General features: G+C 57.5%; 1 protein-coding gene across 8 annotated transcripts in view; it reads left to right on the plus strand.

Moving 5' to 3' along the window:
• The window catches only part of PTPRN2 (protein tyrosine phosphatase receptor type N2), a 669,120-nt gene that overhangs the window by 239,931 nt on the left and 407,058 nt on the right, over positions 1 to 22,131 (plus strand). For all 8 annotated transcript variants that reach the window (XR_014833401.1, XR_014833402.1, XM_021079161.2 and 5 more), the window contains 3 exons: positions 13,954 to 14,178; positions 15,406 to 15,446; positions 16,521 to 16,867. Coding sequence is in view for 6 of the 8 variants with exons in the window: in XM_021079161.2 (XP_020934820.2) it covers positions 13,954 to 14,178; positions 15,406 to 15,446; positions 16,521 to 16,867 (613 nt within the window). In the remaining 2 variants the exon portion in view is untranslated. The remainder of the gene's footprint in view (positions 1 to 13,953; positions 14,179 to 15,405; positions 15,447 to 16,520; positions 16,868 to 22,131) is intronic.

Genomic DNA, 22,131 nt, shown 5'->3' on the forward strand with positions numbered 1-22,131 from the left:
TTTCTAAGACCATAAAATATAAAGTGAGATTCTGATAAAATATGGCTTCTCCTTTGAAAACATGGAAGGGATAAGATCAAGCAGATAACAGATTAAACAAATAGGGACCGAGAAGCCCCTTCCCGTGTGCTCGCCGTTTCTGGAAGCGAAGGCTTCGTGGAGCCACTGACAGCCCTCTCTTCCTCGAGTCATGCCACCTGGCTAGGTAGCTCCCTCGACCTGCCTCCATCCAAGTAGCCCAAGTGGCACTGCTGGATGAAGGCGTGCAGAGTTCCACTCAGAGGGAAGGCGGCGTGGCCGCTGCCACACTCGCTTTTCGTCCCCGCCTTGGGAATGACGCTGTGAGGGTAGACAGTGCACCTGTTGGCAGGTAAGCTCACCGTTAGTGAGGCTGTGTTACTCATGGGAGGTCGTCCTGGGGTCCCTCCCCCGGGGCTGCTTCTGCTCCAAACCACACGCTCCTCCTTCTCCTCCAAGAGAGCCCGGTGCCAGCCCTGCTCCCGTCCTGTCCGCACTCCCCTGGTATCCACGGTCCCCGTGCTTTCTGATCTTGCTCTGCTGTAAGTGTGCTGCTGAAGGTCACCCCAGCCCCCGACGGCCAAGCCGTGACCTCGGCGCCGACCTGGGGCTCCTCTCCATGGCGCTGCCGCCACGTCCCGTCCGCTGTGTTTTTGTGCTCCCCTGGATCAAGCAGTGTCCTCTGGTCTCACTAACCACACTTCCGTCCCCTCCTCCCCCTCCCCACCTGAAAACGCCCCGCTTGCCCCCCGCCCCTCTTCCAGCCGTCCGAGGCAGGAGGAGACGAACGCCCCGTCGAGGGGCCTGGGCCGCGCAGCCTCGGATGCAGCACGCGGGTGCCGCGTTTCTCCTGCGGCTTCTCCGCCGGAGTGAGCTTTGCCGGCTCCTCCTCGTCGTCGTCGTCCACGTCCCCAAGGCGCACGTCTCGGAGTGTACTCTGAAGATGCTCCCTGGTCTCCAGGGACCCTTGTGAACGGCACCGTTCGGGTGGGGTTTTGTCCTTGCCACGTTGCGGCATCAGTTGTCTTTTTATACATGTTGTCTTCCCAGGTGCACTGTCTGCTCTAAAGAGAGTCGTGTAAAATGTCAGTCACGGAGCAGACAGAGCCTTGTAGGGTGAACCCGCCCTGGCATCACCGGGCTGCAGCACACGGCGGCTCCCAGCTCCTCTCGCTGCTTCTGTGACCCGTCGCCTCCCCTACACGCTCCCGTCCGATTCCACCCGACGCCTGCCTTTCGGTATTGCCTTGCTGAAAGCTCAGACTCGTGAATAAACCTAACCGGCTTTAGCACGTGTGAAAGATTCAGACCCATGTCTTACTACCACCGGCTACCTTATCAGCGTTGAGATTTCTCAGCTGTCGTACATTTTCCTTACACGTGGTTCTTTGACGGCAGGATCCACAGAAGGTCCGCTGATGATGGGTATGCTTTTGAAGCTCCTTTTAGCCTGCAGAAGCTTCCGCTTTCCTCTTTTTTCCCTCCATGAATCATTTTGAAAACAATTACGAGGTTCGGGTACGCAGCCTTTTAATTCCGCATCTGTATACACTGCAGAGCAATGGCCCCCAAAGGGCTACTTGGCACATGTCCCCGCACGGCTGACCTTTTCACCTCTTTGCCCCCTGGGAAACCCTTCCCACTGGTAATTACAAATCTCCTCCCTGCATCTGTGCGTTTTGTTTTATTCTGTTTGTTTTGGATTTCACGAATGAGCGAAATCATGCAATACTTGTCTTTCTGAGCTATTTCCCTCACATAATACCCTCCAAGTTCATCCATGTCGTAGCCAGTGAATTTCATTCTTTTTCACGACAAACATTCCTCTGTGTGTGTGTGTGTGTGTGTGTATCTTCTTTATCCATTAACCCCTTCATCCACTGATGGGCCCTTAGGTTGTTTCTGTATCTTCACTGTTGTAAACATCGCTGCAGGAAACATAGGAGGGTGGATGTCTTTCTAAATGAGGAGTTTTGGTTTCTTTGGATAAATACCAAGGAGTGGAGTTGCTGGATCATAAGGAGGTTCAATTCTTCATGTTTTGAGGAATCTCCGTACGGTTTTCCAAAGTGGCTGCACCAATTTACATTCCCACCAATAGTACATAACAGCTCCCTTTTCTCCACATTTTGTCCAACAATGTGGTATGGCTTTTCTTTTCAATAATAGCCATTCTGACAGGTGCCAGGTGATGTGGCACCGTGGTTTTGCTTTGCGTTTCTCCGATGATTAGTGCTGTGGGGCATCTTTTCATGTGCCTGTTGGTCATATGTTTCCCTTTCTTGGGAAAATGTCTGTTCAGATCCTCTGTGCATTTTCAAATCAGATTGATTGTTTTTTGCTCTTGAGTTGTATGAGGTTTTTTTTTTTTTTTTTTGTCTTTTTGCCATTTCTTGGGCCGCTCCCTTGGCATATGGAGGCTCCCAGGCTAGGGGTCTCATCAGAGCTGCAGCCACCGGCCACAGCCACAGCCACAGCCACATGGGATCTGAGCCACGTCTGCAGCCTACACCACAGCTCACGGCCACGCCAGAACCTTAACCCACGGAGCAAGGCCAGGGATTGAACCCGCAACCTCATGGTTCCTAGTTGGAATCGTTAACCACTGCGCCACGACGGGAACTCCTAAGTTCCTTTTCTATCTCTTTTCTCTGTCTGGGCGAGTTCCACTGCTTTTTCTCCCAGTTTGGCTCATCCAGTGCATTTCTGGATTCATCTTCTGCCTCATCCAGTTTGCTGTTGAGCCGCTCCAGTGCATTTTTCTGTTCAGTTATAACTTCTGTTTGATACTTTCTTGTAATTTCGGTCCCTTTGTTGAAGTTCTGAATGTGTCCAGCTCTTCTTCTCCTGGGTTCAACGAGCATCTTTCCGACCCTTATTTTAAACTCGTTATCCAGCGAGCTGCTCATCTCCATTTTGTTTAGTTCTTTTTCGAAGGTTTTTGTCTTATCCTTTGGATTGAAACATATTCCTCTGTCTCCCCATTTTGCTCCGTCCTCTGAGTTGGTTCCTCTGTGTTCAGTGTATGAGCTACCTCTCCCTGTCTCGAAGCACTAGCTTTTGTAGGAGGTGTCCTTTGGGGCTCAGGGGTACAGTTCCATCTGGCCACCAGAGCCAGGGGCTCAAGGGGTGCCCCTCAGTGGGTGCATGTGCCCTCTTGTTGTGGGGGGGCCGTGGCTGTCCCGGGATGCTGGTAGGCAGGGTTATCTCCTAACTGGCTATGAGCCCAGCTGAGGTGCAGGAGTGGCTCTTGGTGGTGCACATCTGCTGATTAGACAGGTCCGATGGTGATTTGCACAACGGAAGGAGTGTCTCTGTCCCCAGGGAAGCATCCCAAATGGCTTCTGTTTCTCCAGCGGCTACTTCAGGGTTAGTAAGTGAGCCTTCTTCATCTGCGATCCAGGCATATTTCAATCTGGCATGTATGTGTTGGTTTTTCCAGTCAAGTGAGTCTGCACATGCCCTTTAAGGAGCGAGGTTTTTTGGTTTTCGTTTTTTGCTTTTTAGGGTCACACCTGCAACATATTGGAAGTTTAGAGACTTCAAGTTGAATCAGAGCTACAGCTGCTGGTCTATGCCACAGCCACAGCAACACTGGATCCGAGCTGTATCTACGACCTATGCTGCAACTTGCGGCAAACCTGGATCCTTAACCCACTGAGCGAGGCCAGGGATCAAACTGCATCCTCATGGAGACTTGTCGGGTTTGTGACCTGCTGAGCAACAGCAGGAACTCCCTAGGAGCAAATTTTCTGTTCTCTGTGCTTCTGCAGTTTTCATAGACATACTTCCTGCTGGTTCTCAAAGCGAGGTATTTGGAGGGCTCATCTCCCCCTTTGGGGTTTGGAGGTTGGGGTACCTCCTTCGGTGCTTAAGTTCTTGGTCCTCAGGGAAGAGGGCCCCCCGCCTTGGTTCTTCCCAGTTGGTGGCTCGCCATGGCTGGGGCCTGGGTTTTCCGTGCCACCTCTCTGCCTCTCCTTCTGTCTTGATGCTCTGTGCATCCAGTGTTCAGGTCCCTTTCTGAGGGCCGTTGCTCTGTCCCAGCTGTAGATTTGCTGTGTCCACGGGAGGAGGCGAGGTCAGGTCTTTCTACACTGCCATCTAGAAGTTTTTGTAACTGGAGCCTCTTACATTCTGTGTTTTCCTGATTGCATCCCAAAGAGAATGTGTGCCTGTCCCTCTGCCCGGGAAGTCCTGTGAACTTGGAACTCAGAGACTTGATCACCATGTTCGCGTTTGGCCAGGAGGCTTCCAAGGGGGTGAGGGACGCTTCGTGCAGGGACCCTGCCTCCTGCGTCTCACGTAGGGTCCAGCAGCCACGGGCCACCTGGCTTTTCTGGCAGCTTTTCAACCTGACTCCTTGCAAAGCGGTGGATCCGTCAACAGGAGGCGCCCCCGCGCCCCGCCCCCCCCCCAGGGATGCACCCGTGGGGCCGTCCTTTCCTCTGGAACACGTGTCGTGGCCTGTGGTTGTGCACTTGCATATGTGTGATAAACGGTTGTCTCTGCTTTGAGACCACGCGCTTAGGGAAGACAGCTAACGGTGCCTCTTTGCACACGTTTGCACCCAGGGCTCCGCGTGTGCCAGGCAGGGTGTTTTCTAAGTGGAGGAAAGGTCTCATTGACGCTTCACGTCCATCACGAAAGACTGTGTATTGTCAGCCTCATCCTCCTGATGAGGAAGCCGAGCCTTGGGATGGCAGGCGAAGTACCCTCCCAAGTCAGATCGCGTAGACGGTGTTGATTGGAGCTCTTAAGAACCAGCTGTCTGAAATGCAGATTTCAACACCGTTTGCTATTTTCTTAGGCGAATTGATCCCTCCGGTTGGAAAGAGAGCAGAGTTTACTTGTGTTGTTTTCAGTGAAAACAGACAGGAAGCTGACGGATGATTGACGATGCCTGTAGCTCCGGAGCAGAGGCCCAGAGGCGGTCAGAGTAAGATCATAGCCTGCCACTATCCGAATTTATCTGAGTCCTTTGCAAATACTAGAGCGTTGGACTCCAGCAAGCAATTAAATGGGCTATGTACTTTCTAAATAAAAGGAGCCCAGTAATTTCTTCATGATGAGGAGGAGGGAGATGCTGAGGAGGGAGATGGGGATGTGAGTGATGCTGATGAAGAAGGCGACGGTGATGCGAGTGATGCTGAGGAGGAGGGAGACGGGGATGCGGGAGATGCCGAGCAGGAGGGAGACGGGGATGCGGGAGATGCCGAGGATGGAGACGGGGATGCGGGAGATGCCGAGCAGGAGGGAGACGGGGATGCGGGAGATGCCGAGGATGGAGACGGGGATGCGGGAGATGCCGAGCAGGAGGGAGATGCGGATGGTGAACGTGAGGGTGATGATGCGAGTGATGCTGAGGGTCCTGACGGAGGTGCTGCTGCTGCTGGCGATGCTGAGTCGTGTGTGTGTGTGTGTGTGTGTGTGTGTGTGTGTGTGTGTGTGTGTGTCTGGACAGGGGCCACAGCGTGTACTCTACTGCGCGCTTGGCAGTAGAGGCACTTGGGAGCAGAAGCTGTTTGGTGTCGTCCACCTCCTCTTGGTCCGAGCAGTTTCTAGCGAGGTTGACTGCGCACCACGGCTTCTTCTTACTCTCTGGAGCTCGTAGCGTGTGGAGGGGGGCCTCTATTAAGACAGGACTTCCGTCGGTCAGGCCTGCAGCCGTTGTGCAGGGGAGCCGATCTCCTGCTCCAGGCCTGGCATATGTGATGCCCTGACGGCCCATGTCATTGCTCTGCCAGGGCCCACTTGGCGCACTGAAAGCTACTTAAAGGGTCATTAGAAGCTGGCCGGGTCGCGGAATGACAGGGTGCCGCTGATGGAACAAAAGAACGTTCCCCTTTGATGCGCGCGGTACTTGATCGTGCCCTGGGCCACGGTCCCTCTTCAGTCCACCAGGGCGAGCTGGACCCTTGCAAAAGGGTTGCCTCCTTTCTGTTCATCTTCCAGTGACGGACAGTGGGCGCCTCGGAGGTCACTCCGTGTGGCTGACAGCACTTGGGTGGGAGGAGATTTCTACCAGATGGTCATTGTTCTCCTCGCCGGGCGGCCCCCCGCTTGGGCCACCACGGCGTCCACACCCGGTTGTAGTGACGCTTCATGAATGGTTATCGGACACGTTCCTTGTTTGGATGAGAGGAGGCCCTTTTAGGAATTCTATTTTATTATTCCATTTTTTTTTTTTGGTCTTTTTTGCTATTTCTAGGGCCGCTCCCGTGGCATATGGAGGTTCCCAGGCTAGGGGTCCAATCGGAGCTGCAGCCCCTGGCCTACGCCAGAGCCACAGCAACGCAGGATCTGAGCTGCGTCTGCAGTCTACACCACAGCTCACGGCCACGCCGGATCCTGAACCCCTGGAGCAAGGCCAGGGATCGAACCCGCAACCTCATGGTTCCTAGTCGGATGCGTTAACCACTGAGCCACAAGGTGAACTCCCTATTTTATTATTCCATGCTTTTGAAAATGGAGGTTTCTTACGAGAGTCAAAGAGGCCCCGGGAAAGTCTCTGCTGTTCTCCGGGCTTTCCCTTAAACCTGAGTTTTCTCGCTCTGGCCCATTTCTGCTCTGCCCTCGGAATCAGGACAGCAGAGCTGAAGACGTTAGAGAAGGAAGGATGTCTCGTGGCGGAAGGGAGAGGTTCTGGGCTCTTAGGGGTCAGGCCGCCTTGTTGGAAGAGAGCCCATTCCTGAGCTGTCTGGTTCTTAGACCGGTGGACGGTGGACACACTGGGTCTGGTTTTCTCAGTAACCCTGCAAGTGGGCGTGCCCAAGTCTGTCTACACAGCCAGACCCTGAGACAGGAGGGGCTGGACAGGGCGCCTGAACCACAAGCACAGCGAGCCTGGGTGTGGCCGGCTCCAGGGGCGTGGTGGCCGGCCTTCTCCAGGAGGCTATGACCCGTTGTGTGTTGTGGGTCTTTTAGGGCTTCTGGTCTGACTCGCCCTGCCTTTGACCAGCATCTCACCTGCCCGGATGGCCAAAGACAAAGCCTCCCCCCGGTGGGGTGCTTTAAGGGGCTGCTCAGAGCCCCCACCCCAGCTCCAGCCCCTGCCCAGGCTCTGTCCCCTGCACCTCCCATGCGGCCCGTCCGCAGATCCCCCTGGACCAGCCGCTGAAGCCCACCTGCTCCAGCCCCCGCCCGCTGATAGGTGCAGGGCCTCCTCTGGCCTCCCTGCTCGGACCTTGTGTCAAGCTTGCGTCTATCAGATGGCGTCTCGCTGCACAAAAGCCTGCAAGGGCTTCTCATCTCATTCAGTAAAATCCAGGTTCTTTTCCTGGTCTGAGACCCCCCCCGCCCCGGCAGCTCCAGGCCACCCCCTGGCTGCCTTTCTGTCCTGGTCCCCCCGACTGCCCCGAGGCCTTGGCTCTTGTGTCTCCTCTGCTTGGAGAGCCTTTGCTGCAGATGCTCTCTGGGCTCAGGACACACCTCCGTCGGCCTGAGCGAGCTGTTCCCCACCAGCACCCCCAGCCAGCAGCCCCCCTCCCGCCTGCCCCGCCGCCCACACGCTGGATTATTCTCCCACAGCCCCTGTCACCACCAGACGGCTGTGTTCGCGTGGGCTTTTTCATGCTCTGGCCCCTCGTGGGGACTGTGCCCGCGGGAGGCCAGCCTCAGCCTCTCATCCAGGGACGGCAGTGGCTCACGCTTCACGCCAGCACTGCAGCAGGACAGAAATTTGCTGTGATTTTCATGCCAGGGGCTTAATAATAGCTGAGTATTGTTTTTCTTACTTTTTTGTTGATCTTACTTTTGATATTATTGAATCAAATATTATTGATTTTTTTTTTTCTTGGCTGCATCTGAGGTAAGCAGCAGTTCCTGGGCCAAGGAACTTTCACCGGAACCTGCATCGCAGCAGTGAAAATGCTGGATCCTTAACCACTAGGCCACCAGGGAACTCCTTTGAGTTTCTATTCAAAACCTATTCTTGCCACTTCGGATTGAAATATTTTCTTTCTTTCTTTTTTTTTTTTTTTTTGGCAAAGGACGTAATTTGGGTTTATCTTTAAAAAAACAGTGAATTGAGTTATCTTCGCTAGTGATTAAAAATAATAAGTTTCTTACCTTTTTAGAAAAAGTAAGGTTTTATATCTTTAGATTTTATTTTATTTTTTTGTCTTTTATCCTTTTAGGGCTACACCCGAAGCATGTGGAGGTTCCCAGGCTAGGGGTCGAATCAGAGCTACAGCTGCCGGCCTACACCACAGCCACAACCATGAAGGATCCGAGCCGTGTCTGCAACCTACACCCCGGCTCATGCCCACGCCGGATCCTTCACCCACGGAGCAAGGCCAGGGATAGAACCCACCACCTCCTGGGTCCTAGTCGGATGCGGTTCTGCTGCGCCACGACGGGAACTCCCTGTCTTTAGATTTTAAAAGTTTTTAGTGACATTTGTCGGCTCTGAGTTTTAGTTTAATTGTTCATTTCCAAGGGTTCCACAGGCAGGAATGTACAGGCAGACCAGTTGTACAAGTTGGTAGGTGGTTTGCTCAAAATGCAGTGAAGACGTTTGCCGGTACACCCTGGAGCGAGTGAGTGTAGGTCGTGTCAGCCCACACCCTCGTCTGTCTGAGGAGGAAGAGTGTGTCCGGTGACCTTCTCGCTTGCAGGTGTGGGTGGTCGGGTTGTCCCAACAGTTAAGGAAAAATGTTGCTTTGTCCTGCCAGTCGGTGGTCAGCGACTCTCTGGCTTCCAAATCATTCTGCTGCTCATGCGTGTGTGGCTGTGGATGCATCTGTGGGTGTCTGTGTGCTATGAATGTGTGTCTGTGTGTGTGTCTATATGTGTGTGTGTCTTTGTGTCTGTGTGTGTGTCTAGGTCTCTGTGTCTGTGTGTGTCTTTGTGTCTGTGTCTGTGTGTGTCTAGGTCTCTGTGTCTGTGTGTGTGTCTATATGTGGTGTGTCTTTGTGTCTGTGTGTGTGTCTAGGTCTCTGTGTGTGTGTGTCTGTGTGTGTCAGTGTCTGTGGGTGTCTGTGTGCTATGAATGTGTGTCTGTGTGTGTGTCTATATGTGGTATGTCTTTGTGTCTGTGTGTGTGTCTAGGTCTCTGTGTCTGTGTGTCTGTCTAGGTCTCTGTGTCTGTGTGTCTTTGTGTGTCTGTGTGTGTGTATGTCAGTGTCTATGTCTGTCTGTCTGTGTGTAGGTCCTGGTATCTCTGTGTGTGCATGTGTGTGTGTGTGTCTCTGTGTGTGCATGTGTGTGTGTGTCTGTGTGTGCATGTGTGTGTGTGTCTGTGTGTGTGTGTGTCTCTGTGTGCATGTGTGTGTGTCTCTGTGTGTGCATGTGTGTGTGTGTCTGTGTGTGCATGTGTGTGTGTGTCTGTGTGTGTGTGTGCATGTGTGTGTGTCTCTGTGTGTGCATGTGTGTGTGCATGTGTGTGTGTGTCTCTGTGTGTGCATGTGTGGATCCTGTCATCCCCTGTCCCTTCATCTCCTGGACGACAGCGGGAAGACACCCCGGGGGCCCCACGGTGGCTGAGTAAAGGGCAGGGAGGGTGACGGATGGAGGCTGGGCGCTGACGTTGATGACGGGCCTTCGCATCTGTTCGTTGCGGCCGATGCTCGGGCGGAGAACTGGCTGGTCCTGCATCATCTCGGCGTGAGGCTTGAGCGCACACGGCGGCGGCGGTGCGACTGAGCATCCCGGGGGGCTGGTCCTCGCTCTGGCGTGGGGATGCCAGGGAGCTGTAGCCAGAACTCAGGGCAGACGCCCAGCATCTGCTTTCCCCGTGGCTGGGAGGGGACGGCCGTGGGGGCCGAAGGGACCCCTCCTCGTCGCCTCGTGGTCCTGGCCACAGTCCCGATGATGAGGCCCGTGGTCTGGTGCTGGATTAGTGACTCTCGAGGGACCCTCTGGCTGGTCCCCATTTTACAATAAGGACATGGAGGCGTGTGCAATTAAGGCGTTCGCCCGAGACCACACACTGGGCATCAGAGGGAGCCCGGAGTCTGTCCCTTGTGCTGGGCCCAGGTCTGTGCAGGTGGCCTGGGGCGGCGGGGAGCCTGAGCTCTTCCTCGCAGGCCGCCGAGCATCCACCCCACTGGGAGGTAGGCAGCCCTTCCTCAGGGGACCTGCCGGCCACCGTGAGGACACGGAGGGGCTCAGAACCCGAGGCCTCGGCCTGAGAAGGCGGTGCTGCCCACAGCCGTGGGGTCCAGGGGGAGCTTCGACCCCCCGGGTCCCCCCCAGGCCCCGGCCTCCCTGCATGAGGTGGGTGGGCTGTTCTGTGCGACACGACCCCTCTGGGGACTGTTCCCAGTCTCGCTGCTGCAGGGAAGGCCTGCCCGTGCTGGTGGGTTCCCAGGCGGGTTGGGGACTCACTCATGGATGCTTGGCTCTCAGAAGAGATGTCACCTGTGTCGGTCTGAGGGCTCGTGAGCCACGCCGTGAAGAGGCCTCCACTGCCTCCCTGCCCCGTGCTGCACGTGGCTTGCCAGCAAGGCGACACCACCCGCTGCGGGCAACGCAGGAAACGCAGCAGCTCCTGAGAGCACATGCTCAGGAGGGGCCCGGGCGCCGGACTCGGGCGGCAGGGGTGACCTGTCCATGGGGCAGGTCCAGGGTCTCCTTTCTGCTCATCTTACTTCCTGGAAACCCTGGCTGCTCCCAAGCCAGGGCCCCAACACATGTGCTCACACTTGCTCACACGCGTGCACACGCACAAGCCCACAGTATCCACACTCTCCCACCCACACATACTCACACACGTGCACGCACACTCATACATGGGCACATACCCAGGTCTGCTGCACCCATGCTTCCTCTCACAGTGCACACACACTCTCAAATGTGTGCACTCTCACACACATACCGACACTCTCTCACACATACATGCATACACTCACACACAGTACACACGCATCACACCTGTGCACACTCTCACACGTGTGCTCACGCACGTGCGTTCACAGTCACCCACCCACACTCACACCATTTCCCCATAAACCAAGACGCTCAAAGAATCTGGTGTCTTGGACATGCGTGTCGGGCAGTCTGAGGCCATGACATCCTGAAGACCAGAACGCCCGGCCCTTCTTTGTGGAGAGGCCACAGTCCACGCCCGTATCACCATCACCTTTCAGCCCCCAGGAGACACGAGGGCTGCAGGAGAATGTGCACAGAACCTTGGTTCCAAAGGTGTTCTCTAGACCCCCTGTCCCCCGCCCTGCCTGCAGTGGCAGGTGGCGCCCCTGTGGTCAGGGGCAGTGATGGACAGACGAGCAGCTGCTGGGTGGATGCTGAGCCCCCCCCCGCCGTGGTCCAGGCTCAGGGAGGGCGGAGGGAGTGCTGACCTCGAGGGCAGATGGCTGTGTGACCCCTGGGTGCACAGGACACAGCCCCCCAGGTGACCCTGCTCATGCCGCGACTTCCTGGGCCCTGGCCCAGGTCACGTGGCGTTAGGATGCTGCAGCCGCTGACCCTGCTGACAGGGTGGCCTGTGTTCTGGAAAGTGTTTCTGCTTAGGAACGGTCGTTTTCACCTGCCCCTGCCTGTGTCCTTCCCACAGACATTTTCACACGCAGGGGCCTGGCGGGTACCCACCGCAGGGTCCCTGCAGCTCAGCCTTCTGTGCTGGGCATTAAGCACACAACCCTTGCCCCTAAACCCAGAGCAGGGCGGTTCCAGGACTCGGTGCCCATGAGCAGCCTTGCGTCCCCAGGCATCCCCTGCTGGCCCTCCTGGCGAGACCTCGGTGTGTGCTCAGCTGTCCCGGCTCTTAGATGCTCGCAGGAGGCGGACATGGTGTTTGCCGGGCAGCCCCTCAGAGCCTGCCTGGTGCCCAGGTTCCTGATGTGGCCCCTGCACTGTTTCCACTTGCTGGGCCATGAGCGTTCCTTCGTGGTCAGCGTCGGGCCCGCGTGTGGACGGGAGGTGAGACTCGGCTGGAGCAGGGGCACGTGGAGGAAGCTGCGTGCACGGTGGCGGGTTGCACAGATGACCGAACGCTGGCCCCTGTGTGCCGTCCGCCGACTCGGTTTTGGGTGTGCGGGCGCCCCCCGGGCCTTGAGTGCAGCGTTTTCGGAACAGCAGCAGCGGATGCGATGCGTGCCACCTTGAACCCCAAAGCACATCTTTCATCTTTTCTAGAAAACAGCATGTGCCTGTTGTCAGCCCAGAGGGAGCACGAGTCCCAACACTTGAGCCTCCTGTGCTCTTCTCTGTTCTTTCAATGTTTCTGTTTGGGAGGAAGTGAGAAATGTGTTTCCAAGTTCACTGCTGGAAGTTATTTTTGAGGCAGCGTTTGGTCCCTGAAAGTTCGGGAAGACGCCGTCGCTGTGGACCCCAAGGGACGGGGCGCGGAGGGAGGTGGGGATGCAGGTGAGAGGCGCCGTCCCCATGGCTCAGGTCTGGGGCAGGGACCACAGGGACGAGGTCGACTGCATTTCCTTCCACGGGAAGCTCTTTCGAGGCGAGGCTTTATTACTGTTGAGGGGGCGTGAGACCCGCAGATCAGAGAAGGGTCGTCACTGGAGAGCTCCTTCCCCGAGAGGCAGGGGTACTCAGGGAAGCACCAGGGGTGGGGAGGAGGGGGCACGGCACGGCCAGGGGCCTTCAGTGGTTTGCAGGTCGGCAGGCTCAGGACTGGCTGGTGGGAATGTCGGCCATCCTGGGCCAGTGGGGCTGCCCCTGGGTGTTGGGACCTGGGCCCGGGCTGATCAGAGCGGGGCCAGTGGCCTGGGGGCGGGGGTGGCCCGAGGAAGGTCACCGTCTCCTGGGTCAGCGAGGCCCAGAGGTCAGAGCATCAGAGGCCCGTGGCGGACACAGGAGGAGCCAAGGCCGGGGAGTGTCACCACCCTGCGGCAAACCTGTGGGGGCTTCAGGGACACCCCCACTGCTCTCCAGCCTGCAGGGTGGGAAGGACCATCCAGCATCATTCTTTTTCAAATAAATACCGTGGAAATGTCTTCCTTCCTCTCTCATGTGTGAAGGATGTTTTCCCTGGACGAGCTAGACTTCTGAATTAGACGCCTCGTCTTTTATTGGTTCAAAGCTGTCCCTTCTGAGCAAATGACCGAGTGTGTGACTCTGCGATATTCATGACTGTATATAGGCACGTCCCTCATGTCACCCCCGCAGGACGCTTGCCGTGTCCCAGCCCCGCACTGCTCCGCCTCTCGCCGCGCTCACTTGCTCACTCACGACTTCACCTCTGTTTTCGGTGCAGCCGAGCGCGCTTGGCTGGTTCTCTTTGCTCCATCCTTGGGGTAGACCCAGTGCCCCGAGTCTCCAAGCTAATGCTTTTCACGGTGTGTGGGAATTTGTGGAGGCTTTTTCCTTTCTTTCTTTCTTTCTTTCTTTCTTTCTTTCTTTCTTTCTTTCTTTCTTTCTTTCTTTCTTTCTTTCTTTTTTTGTCTTTTGTCTTTTTAGGGCTGCACCCGCGGCATATGGAGGTTCCCAGGCTAGGGGTCTCATCGGAGCTATAGCCTCCAGCCTACACCAGAGCCACACCAGGCTCCAAGCCGCGTCTGCGACCTACACCACAGCTCACGGCAACGCCGGATCCCTAACCCACTGAGCGAGGCCGGGGATGGAACCCGTGTCCTCCTGGATACTAGTCGGGGTTGAGGAGGGAACTCCGAGGTTTTTCTTTGCTCTGACCCTTTGGCCTCCTTCCTTCCAAACCCAGTTACACTTGTGGGGCTGCTGTGCTGCAGCCTTCCGCTCCGAGGTTCAGACCGCAATCACTCCTGGTGTCTGTCCTGAAACGCACCAGCCCTTTGCTCCCTGTCATCCGACGTGCGGTCAGGCCACCGGGTGAGGCTTTGTCTTTCGGGTGCCGACCTCACGGACAGAGCCTCCTCCGGCTCTCCGCTCGCAGCGCCTGGGCGCCTCTGTGTGTGGAGCAGCTCCTTAACCATCCGCCTCCTCGTTCTGACGCTGCGCTTCTCTCTTGGTTTTATTTGTGTCTGTTCTGCGTGTTCCTTCTAGAAGCCCGTGTTCAGACGCTCCTGCAGGACCTGGGGAGGCACCAGGTCGGCGCGGAGGCTCTGAGGGCCCTGGACGTGGACGAGATGGCCCGAGTCATTGCCGACGCGATGCCAAGCGGGGACCCAGAAGGGGAGCAGGGCGGTGCCAGGAGAGGCGGTGGCGCAGCCAGCGGGCAGGCGGACCGCGCCGGAGCCGGAGCCGCGCTCGGCAGAGGCGCTGTGCGAGGTGAGCCCCCGCCGGGGTCGCGTGCCCTCCGACTGTGATGTGTTCTTTCCAGGGGGAGATGCGCTTCGTGTTAATGGCTGCATCTGTCTGAACCTTTGCCTCCGAACGCTTTCGTAACAGGCTGAGCCTTCCAGAGCAATTATGTTGAAAGGCAGAGTGTTCTCTGGCGGAGGTGTGATGCCTCCGCGGAGGCTCAGGGTTGGAAAAAAATGGAGCGATAGAAAGTGTTTTTGTTTGGATTGTGCAAATAAATACCATTGAGTCAAATATTTGAAGAATGAAGTGAAAGGGGTTCATTCACATGTCCGTTTGAGGCTCACACCCAGCTTCTGAGGCTGCTCCAGGAAGAGGGCAGAGTCCACAGCCCTAGCACGTGTGTGCGTGTGCGCACACACACACACACACATGGCTGCAGGCTCCCCACTCCCCAGTATGCTCACACATGCATGCACACACGGATGGATGCAGGCTCCCCACTCCCCAGCATGCACACACACACACACACACGCACAAGGCTGCAGGCTCCCTCTCCCCTGCCTGATTGCTTTTCAGAGTCACTGGAGCTTCATGAAATCACCTGACTCCGTGCCTTGCACACAGTAGTCTCACAGAAACATGCGCCACGATGCAGGTGTAGGTGTGTGTCGCTGTCCCCTGAAGGCTGGGACGAGGCTTGCTTGGAAGCTGGAAGCACGGCTTGACTGATGTGGAAAGATACTGGTGCCCCGGGACGAGACGTGCCAGTGGGCAAGGAGCGGTTAGAAGGTGGACACCTGTCCTGGGCTGGGCGTCTGCAGGGCACACAGAGGCTACACGCCGACTGCCGCATGTGCCTTCAGAGAAGTGACCACTGCAGGGAAAGGATGAGTCGGAAGCCAGCCCAGCCCAGCCCGAAGTGTTCGGGTTCGGCGTCACCTCCCTTCCCCCGGCCCTGCAGCTCTCTCTTGCCAGGAGCTAGCAGGAGGGACGACCCTCGGGTCCGTGGAACCGGTGGCGCGACTGATGGCTGCCCTCACGTCTGACGTAGCTGGTCCCCCGCCTCTTCCCCCGCGTTTAGGCAGGGCCATCCCTCCACCATACACAGGGGGCTCGTCGCCGTGGGGGTCAGGCTGGCGTCGCTGTGCCTGAGCTTCCGTAAGAAGGGCCCTCGGTGGCCACCCCTTCACGTGCTGTGACCCTTGTGTGACGCTCTCGATGAGGGTTCTGATGCGCTCGTGTCTTTCACAGATAACAGGGGACCAGACGGCGATGGTGGCGTCGACCAAGAGGTGAGAGGGCGTCCGCCCACCTGGGTCGTGTGACACCTGGAGCTGTGTTGCTTATCTTCTTGTTCTTGGTTTGGGGACGTGTGAAATACAACGGTTTTCCCAGAAAACGATGGAAGATCACCCATACTCTCAAAAATTAGAAAAATTGTAAAGATACATATAAAACTCTGTGTATTTTGATATCTGCTATTCTGTTTTCAGATTATATACGAATATTTGTCCATTAAAGGAATATGAAAAATACGGTTAATTCAAAGAACGAATTAATGTTCCTTAGCACTTCCCCACCCAGGGACACGGAATAGCACTTGATGATAACACCCCCTGCCCACTTTGTGTCACCAAGGCTGGTTTCCGAGCTTCAGTTAGGGGCGTTCACAGACTCTGCCTCTGTCCACCTGTGACTGCCCCAACTGAAATTCAGTAAAATTATCTAAATAAAACCCAGTCCCTCAGCTGTGCCGGCCACACGTCCCGTGGTCCTCAGTCCCTGGGGTGGGAGGGGCCGACGCAACTTGTCCCAGGCTGCTGCGCGAGGTCCCCTAGGGCCGTGGTGGAGAGGGGTCTGGAATGGGCACGGGTCACGGCCTCTCCCCGTGGGTCAGGTATGTTTTCCTGGTTGAGAGCCTTGGGCTCATTAGCACACGTCTTAAGGATGGAGAGAGGCCGTGGGAACACAGGAACGGTCGTGTGGGTCTCTGAAGCTGTGCGTTTTGGCGTGGAGAGAGGGATGTCTGGCTGGCACCTCTCTTGGGGTCGGATCGACTTAGCGGTTTCTGGCTCAGTCCGCAGGGAAGAAAACAGCGACCACCTCTGTAAATGCCCATCGACAATGAGAAATGGGGGCGCTGCTGCCTGACCTGTGGAGGGGACGCGGGATCTCGGGGCACCTTCCTCCCGTGGGGGGCAGGGAGGGCGGGAACAGGGCTGCGGGGGCTCCAGCCACACAGGTCCAAGCCAGACCCCGAATCCACCCCTCGCACGCAGCCTCGGCCCCTGGGGCCCCAGGTCCCGTCCTCCGATTGCGTCTCCGTGGCCCAGGGCGTGTTCTCAAGCTGGTTTCCTTTCTGCCAGGTCAATGGTTTGGGCATTGAACTCGGGGACCCCAGGCAGGTTCCCAGCTCTCCATTCCTGCCCGGAGCCCCCAGGCTGGAGGAGCCCCTCCAAACGGAGACCAAGAAGTCGGAGGCCCCCGAGATCCCCCTGTCTTCCGAGGAGGAGCACGCCGGGGTGGAGAACGTGAAGAGTCAGACCTACTCCAGGGAGCTGCTGGGGGGGCCGCCGCTGGAGCCCTGGATGCCGGCGGCCCTGCAGGGGGACCAGCACCTCGGGGCCGGGGCGCAGGGGCCTCCCAGGCAAGGCCTGCGGCTGGATGTCCAGTCTTCGGAGGAGGAGTTTGGCTACATCGTGACGGAAGATGAGTGAGTGGCCTTTCCTCGCCAGGTGGTGAGATCCTGGCGCCTTGTGGGCAGGGAAATGCTTTCAATTTTCTGTGTTCACTTGGGGCCGCGGGGGAACCGTCCCTGGTGTCACCGGGGTGGGAGGGCGGCCCCTCCAGCCCGTCCTTCGCACCCAGGTCTGAGCTGGGACCCGAGTGTGAGGGCCGTTCTCCACGACACAGACCCAGACCAAGCCCTCCCATCCCTTTGGTCCTGGTCTCTTGCCCGTGGCCGTCCCCGCTGGCCCTGCAGCCCAGACCTCGGGGGCCTGTTGAAGCCGCAGAGGCCTGGGCCATCGGGGGGGCCCCTGGCAGCAGGGCTCCGTGCCCCTGAAAACCCCCAAAGCTTAAGTTGTCCAAGTATCAGGGTCTGAGCCACCTTCAGAGAGCAGACGTGGTCCTCGTCTCCCTTTGCTGCGAGCGTAACGAGGGCAGACCTCAGGCATCAAGTGCCCAGACGACAAGGGGCCACCCCGTCCTCAGGCCGTCTCCTAATGAGTCTGACACTTGACTCTGCGCTGTGTAATAGTGTGGTGTTTTTCTAAGGGAAAACGTCTGGCTGGCTGCACACACACATGTGTGTGTGTGTGTCCAGGACAGGGGCCTCTGCAGGTGTATGGGCAGGCTTGTACAGGTGTGTGCAGGTGAATGTAGAGATGTGTGCAGGGGTGTACAGGTGTGTGCACAGATACATGTGCAGGCATGTGCAAATGTGCCTGGTGTGGGTACAGGTGCCTGCATAGGTGTATGTGCAGGGGTGTGCAGGCACGCATATAGGCGCATGTGTAGGTGTGTGTGTAGGTACATGTACAGATGCATGTGCAGACGTGTGTACCGGCATGCATGAGGCCTGTGTGCAGGTATGTGTGCAGGTGCCTGTGCAGGCGTGTGCAGCTGTGTGTACAGGCACGTGTGAGGCCTGTGTGCAGGTGTGTGGGCAGGAACGTGTGCAGGTGCCTGTGCAGGTGCATGCACAGGTGTGTGTGTAGCTGTGTGTATAGGCATGCATAAGGCCTGTGTGCAGGTGTGTGCAGGTGCATGTGCAGCTGTGTGTACAGGCATGTGTGAGGCCTGTGTACAGGTGCACATACAGGTGCATGTGCAGGTGTGTGTGTGGCTGTGTGTAGAGGCATGCACAAGGCCTGTGTGCAGGTGCATGTGCAGGTGTGTACATTCATCTGCCATCGTTTTCTTTGGCGCCATCGCGGGCACCCGGTCAGGAGTCCCAGTGCTGGTCAGGTGTTGCACGTGCTTCAGCGGCTACTCTCCTCAGGGCAGAGGCTGCGTCGCGCAGGAAGCCTCTCTCTCGCTGATTCTGCCGCAGGTCCTCCACTCACACCTCTGGGTGTGTTCGCTGGCACTGCACTGCCTGCGGCAGGTGCCACCAGACCACGGTTGGCAGAAAACATCTTATTTTGAGCTCCCACCCTGCACCGCAGCCAAGTGAAACCACAGGTGGTATTCTCGCCCGGGTTTGTAGGCGTTCTCAGCTCTGGCACCTCTGGCACCCAACCGTTGGCTGGTTTCTCCAGGCCTTTCCGTTAAGACGTTGCCTGCCCATCCTGACTGCATCACCCTGTGCCATGCTCCGTGCATGCTCCATGCCTGGTGTCTGGTGTGTGTCAGAGTCGCTGACACGGAGCACACGGGGGTCCATGCTGCTGGAGGCGGACCTTCCAATGGCTGCTGCTTGTTCTGAGCTGTGCCGGGGGCTCCCCTTTCTTGGCAGACATTGCATTCAGGGGCATATGTGTGTAACTGTGTGTGTGTGTCTATGTTGCGGGTGTGGTATGTATGTCTCTGTGCTGTGTGTGTGAATGTGTGTGTGCATGTGTGGACCTGTGTGCATATGTGTATGTGTGTGTAGTGAGCGTGTCTCTGTGTATGTGTGTGTTTTGTGAGCATGTAAGTTTGTGTGCACATGTGTAGTATGTATTGTAGCATGCATGTGTCTGTGTATTGTGTGCGTTTGTGTGCGTGTGTGCATATGTGTAAGCTTGTGTAGTATGTGTGTGTCCACCTGTTGTGTGTTTTATGTATATGTGTCTGTGCATGTGCATAGGTGAGTGTGTGTGCGTGTGTGGTGGCCCCGATGGGGCCTCCGCTGCACAGCTGCTCTGAGTACCTTTCCTCCTGCCAGGACATCCTGGTGCCCGAGGGCTGGGCCATGGCTTGGGCACCGGGGCTGCTCCCCGAGTGGCTCTGGGGCTCAGCTGCACGGAGGAGGAGCAGCCCCCCTGAAAGTCCCAGTAAAGTTCCCAATCCTATGAAAGACTCTTCCGAATGGCAGCCTGGCGTCCGTGTGGACAGCCCAGACCCGCCATCCAGGGGGGCCATGGCACCCAGTGTGAGCAGCCAGCACCCTGGGCGGAGGGGGCACCTCCTGCTCCCACGGGCTGTCCCGTCAGATGAGGCCACCATCAGAGGGCTTTTCCTTTTGTGTCCCTTTATTTCCTATAAAGCTTTCCTTGGCCCTGCCTGTGGGGCCTGGATATTTACCTGCTACAGGCACAGTTTAAAGGAAAAAAATCCTTGTGTTATCTTGGCTGATGTCCCTTCTTTTTCTTTGGCGGCTTCAGTTGGAGTAACAGAGCTTTGTGTCCATGACTCTTATCTCTCAGGCCCCAGAAGCTTCTGCCTCCCTCCTGCCCCCATCTCCGTCTGCAGAGCTGCCTGCCTCTGTTATCAGATTCATTGGGAATCTGGGATTCTCCAGGGCACGATTTCACCAGACCTCAGTTTCAGCCTCCAGAGACTGGCTACTAGCTTACGAGCCTCAGATGCCGTTTCTTGTAGATCCTGTGTTTGGTCGTCCACCCGGGGAAGGGACGTGGCCGGTGGCTCAGCGAGGTCCCCTTGCCGACACGCCCCCTGTCCTCGCCGCTGGTGGTGGCACAGCTTACGCAGCTCTGCCCGCGCCCTGCTCGCTCTTCTGTTTTCGGATGGATGGACTGTGGCTGAATCCTTAGCCATTTCCATGTCCATCGTCTTTACGCACCGGACAGACTATTCAAGATGCGTGAAGGGCAGGACAGCCGTCCCTGGTTCTCAAGGACAATTTAGAAGTTATCTCAAGTTAGGCTGACAGGAAGAGGTCTCAGGATGGAGGCAGGTTTGAAGCTTAGTGGGGAGCTTACGTGTCAGCCGAGAAGAAACCGCCTTTGTGTCTGATAAGTAGGTGCTCAGAGGCTCGAGGCTGTGCCGGACGCCTGCCTGCGGGAGAGATGCGCTGTGTTCTCCGGGGACGTGGCCGTGCACCTGTACACGCAGCATCTGAGCCGACTGGGCTGAGTTTGGAGAAGCAGCCCAGGGCCCGGAGCCCAGGCAGAGGTCCACCCCGGCCCTCGGGACTGGAGCTCCTGCCCCGGGAAGCATGGTCTCACCTGACCTCCCCAATTCTGGGTGTGGTGACAATGCCGTGGGGACAGCCGTGGGGAAGCGTGGTCTCACCTGACCTCCGCGGTCCTGGTCGCAGTGACAGCACCGTGGGGACAGCCATGCGGATGTGTGGTCTCACCTGACGTCCCCAATTCTGGGTGCGGTGATGGCGCCATGGGAACAGCCGTGGGGAAGCGTGGGCTCTCCTGACCTCCGCAGTCCCGGATGCAGGGTCAAGCTTGGGGACTGCCCTGGGAGGGGACGACAGTGTAGGACAGTACAGGACAGTGCAGAGGGCTGTACTCTGATGCCCCTGCTGCACAGGCGTGGGCAGGGGGTCTGACTAGAGCAGCTGCCCAGAGCTGGTGTGGAGCTCACTGCAGCCTTTGGCCAGGCGTGGGCGAGGCAGTCAGAAGTCTGGGAGAGGGTCTAGAATCAGGGCTCATTCACCCAGGCTGCAGGAAGGGGATGCTGGGCCCCGGAGGCCCCTGCGTGAGGCCGGCCTGGGCTCGTCCAGGGACCAGTAACCGTTTTGCCTCCTCTTGGAACCCGTGCTTCAGTGCCTTCCGGGCAGGAGCTGGCTCACCCTGTCCCCACCACTCCCGGAATCGTAAAACCTGCGCGTTCGCGGGGGCTCCCCAGGCTCCGGAGGTGCCAGCAAAGCCGCAGGGGCCTGGTCTCCTGCCGCCTGCCCACCGCCGCCCGCAGCCCCTCAGCGCTCACATCCAGGGGGCCGGCCCGTACCCTGTACCACCTCTCCACCCCTTTCCTTCCGTGGAGGAAAGAACTCTCCAGAATGTGGGGAGTGATTCTGTGCGTCGGGTGTGGGTGCAGAGCGTGTCGTCCTGGTCTATGCTCGGACCGCGGCTCCGACGGCGTGTTCTGGCTTGTTCTGAAAGCGCAGCCGCCGTGGCTCTGCTCGCCCCTCCGGTGCCCCCGTCCATCTCTTTGGTGGTTTGTCTGAAAAGACCGTCTTTGGCCTGACGGATTCTTATCATTTCAGAAGATTTTGGCCCCAGGGAGAAAAAACGGTCATGATTTTTTGGATATTAAAAAGAATGGTGAGACAAAGAAACAAAAATCTCCCAAGTCTCAAATTCTTGGCTGCTTGGTTGGTAGTTCCGGGGACACCAGTGAGCCGTGGTCTTCAGGGCCAGATCGTGGCCCATTTCCGACGTGCCCGCCTCCTGCCGGCCCTTCTGGACTTGGTGCCCCGCCTGCCAAGTGGGCCGGGGGTGGAGGCCCCTGTGGGAGACGCGGGGGGCGCAGAGGTTAACAGTGCGATTGTTCCCCCGGGAAGTCAGTCTTCTAGCAGTTGAACTGGGCAGGTGGTTTTGAATCGCGGCTGGGACGGGTGTGTAAAAGTGAGATTTTCTGTGAGATTCCAGAAATCGAGTGGGTCCCCAGACCCATGACGTAAAGAATTGCGGGACTCTGCATCCCGGGAACTGGAGCGCTATCTGCGGTCTCATCCCCAAGCACCACCCCCCGCCCCCCCCCCAGTCTCAGAACCTCACCTCCCAGCCAACCCCGAAGGCCGTGGTGCCTGTGCCAGAGAGCCGCCCCTCCAGGCTGCCCGCTCTGCCTCCCGTCCTGGGACAGGCGGCCGCTGCCACAGCTGCCTTCCGCCTGCAGGACCCCTCCCTGCGTCCCCTCTGTCCTCCTCACCCAGGAGAGGCCCCATGACCTCAATCTTACTGTGCCATTTGTCCCCCGACCGCCTGCCATGACCTCCCATGGCTAAGATGAAGACACAGGCTCTGCAGGCTCCAGCTGCACCTGCTCCCGTTTCCCGCCACCTCCTCCGAGCTGCCCTCCTGATTGCCCTGCCTCAGTCAGGGTTCCCCCCACCCCAGGGTGGTGCCTTTC

Source organism: Sus scrofa, chromosome 18, assembly GCF_054392235.1.
Source record: "Sus scrofa isolate SSC_HxYL_T2T_F1_AM1 chromosome 18, Sscrofa_HxYL_maternal_Yorkshire_Landrace_v2.0, whole genome shotgun sequence".
Lineage (NCBI taxonomy): Eukaryota > Metazoa > Chordata > Mammalia > Artiodactyla > Suidae > Sus > Sus scrofa.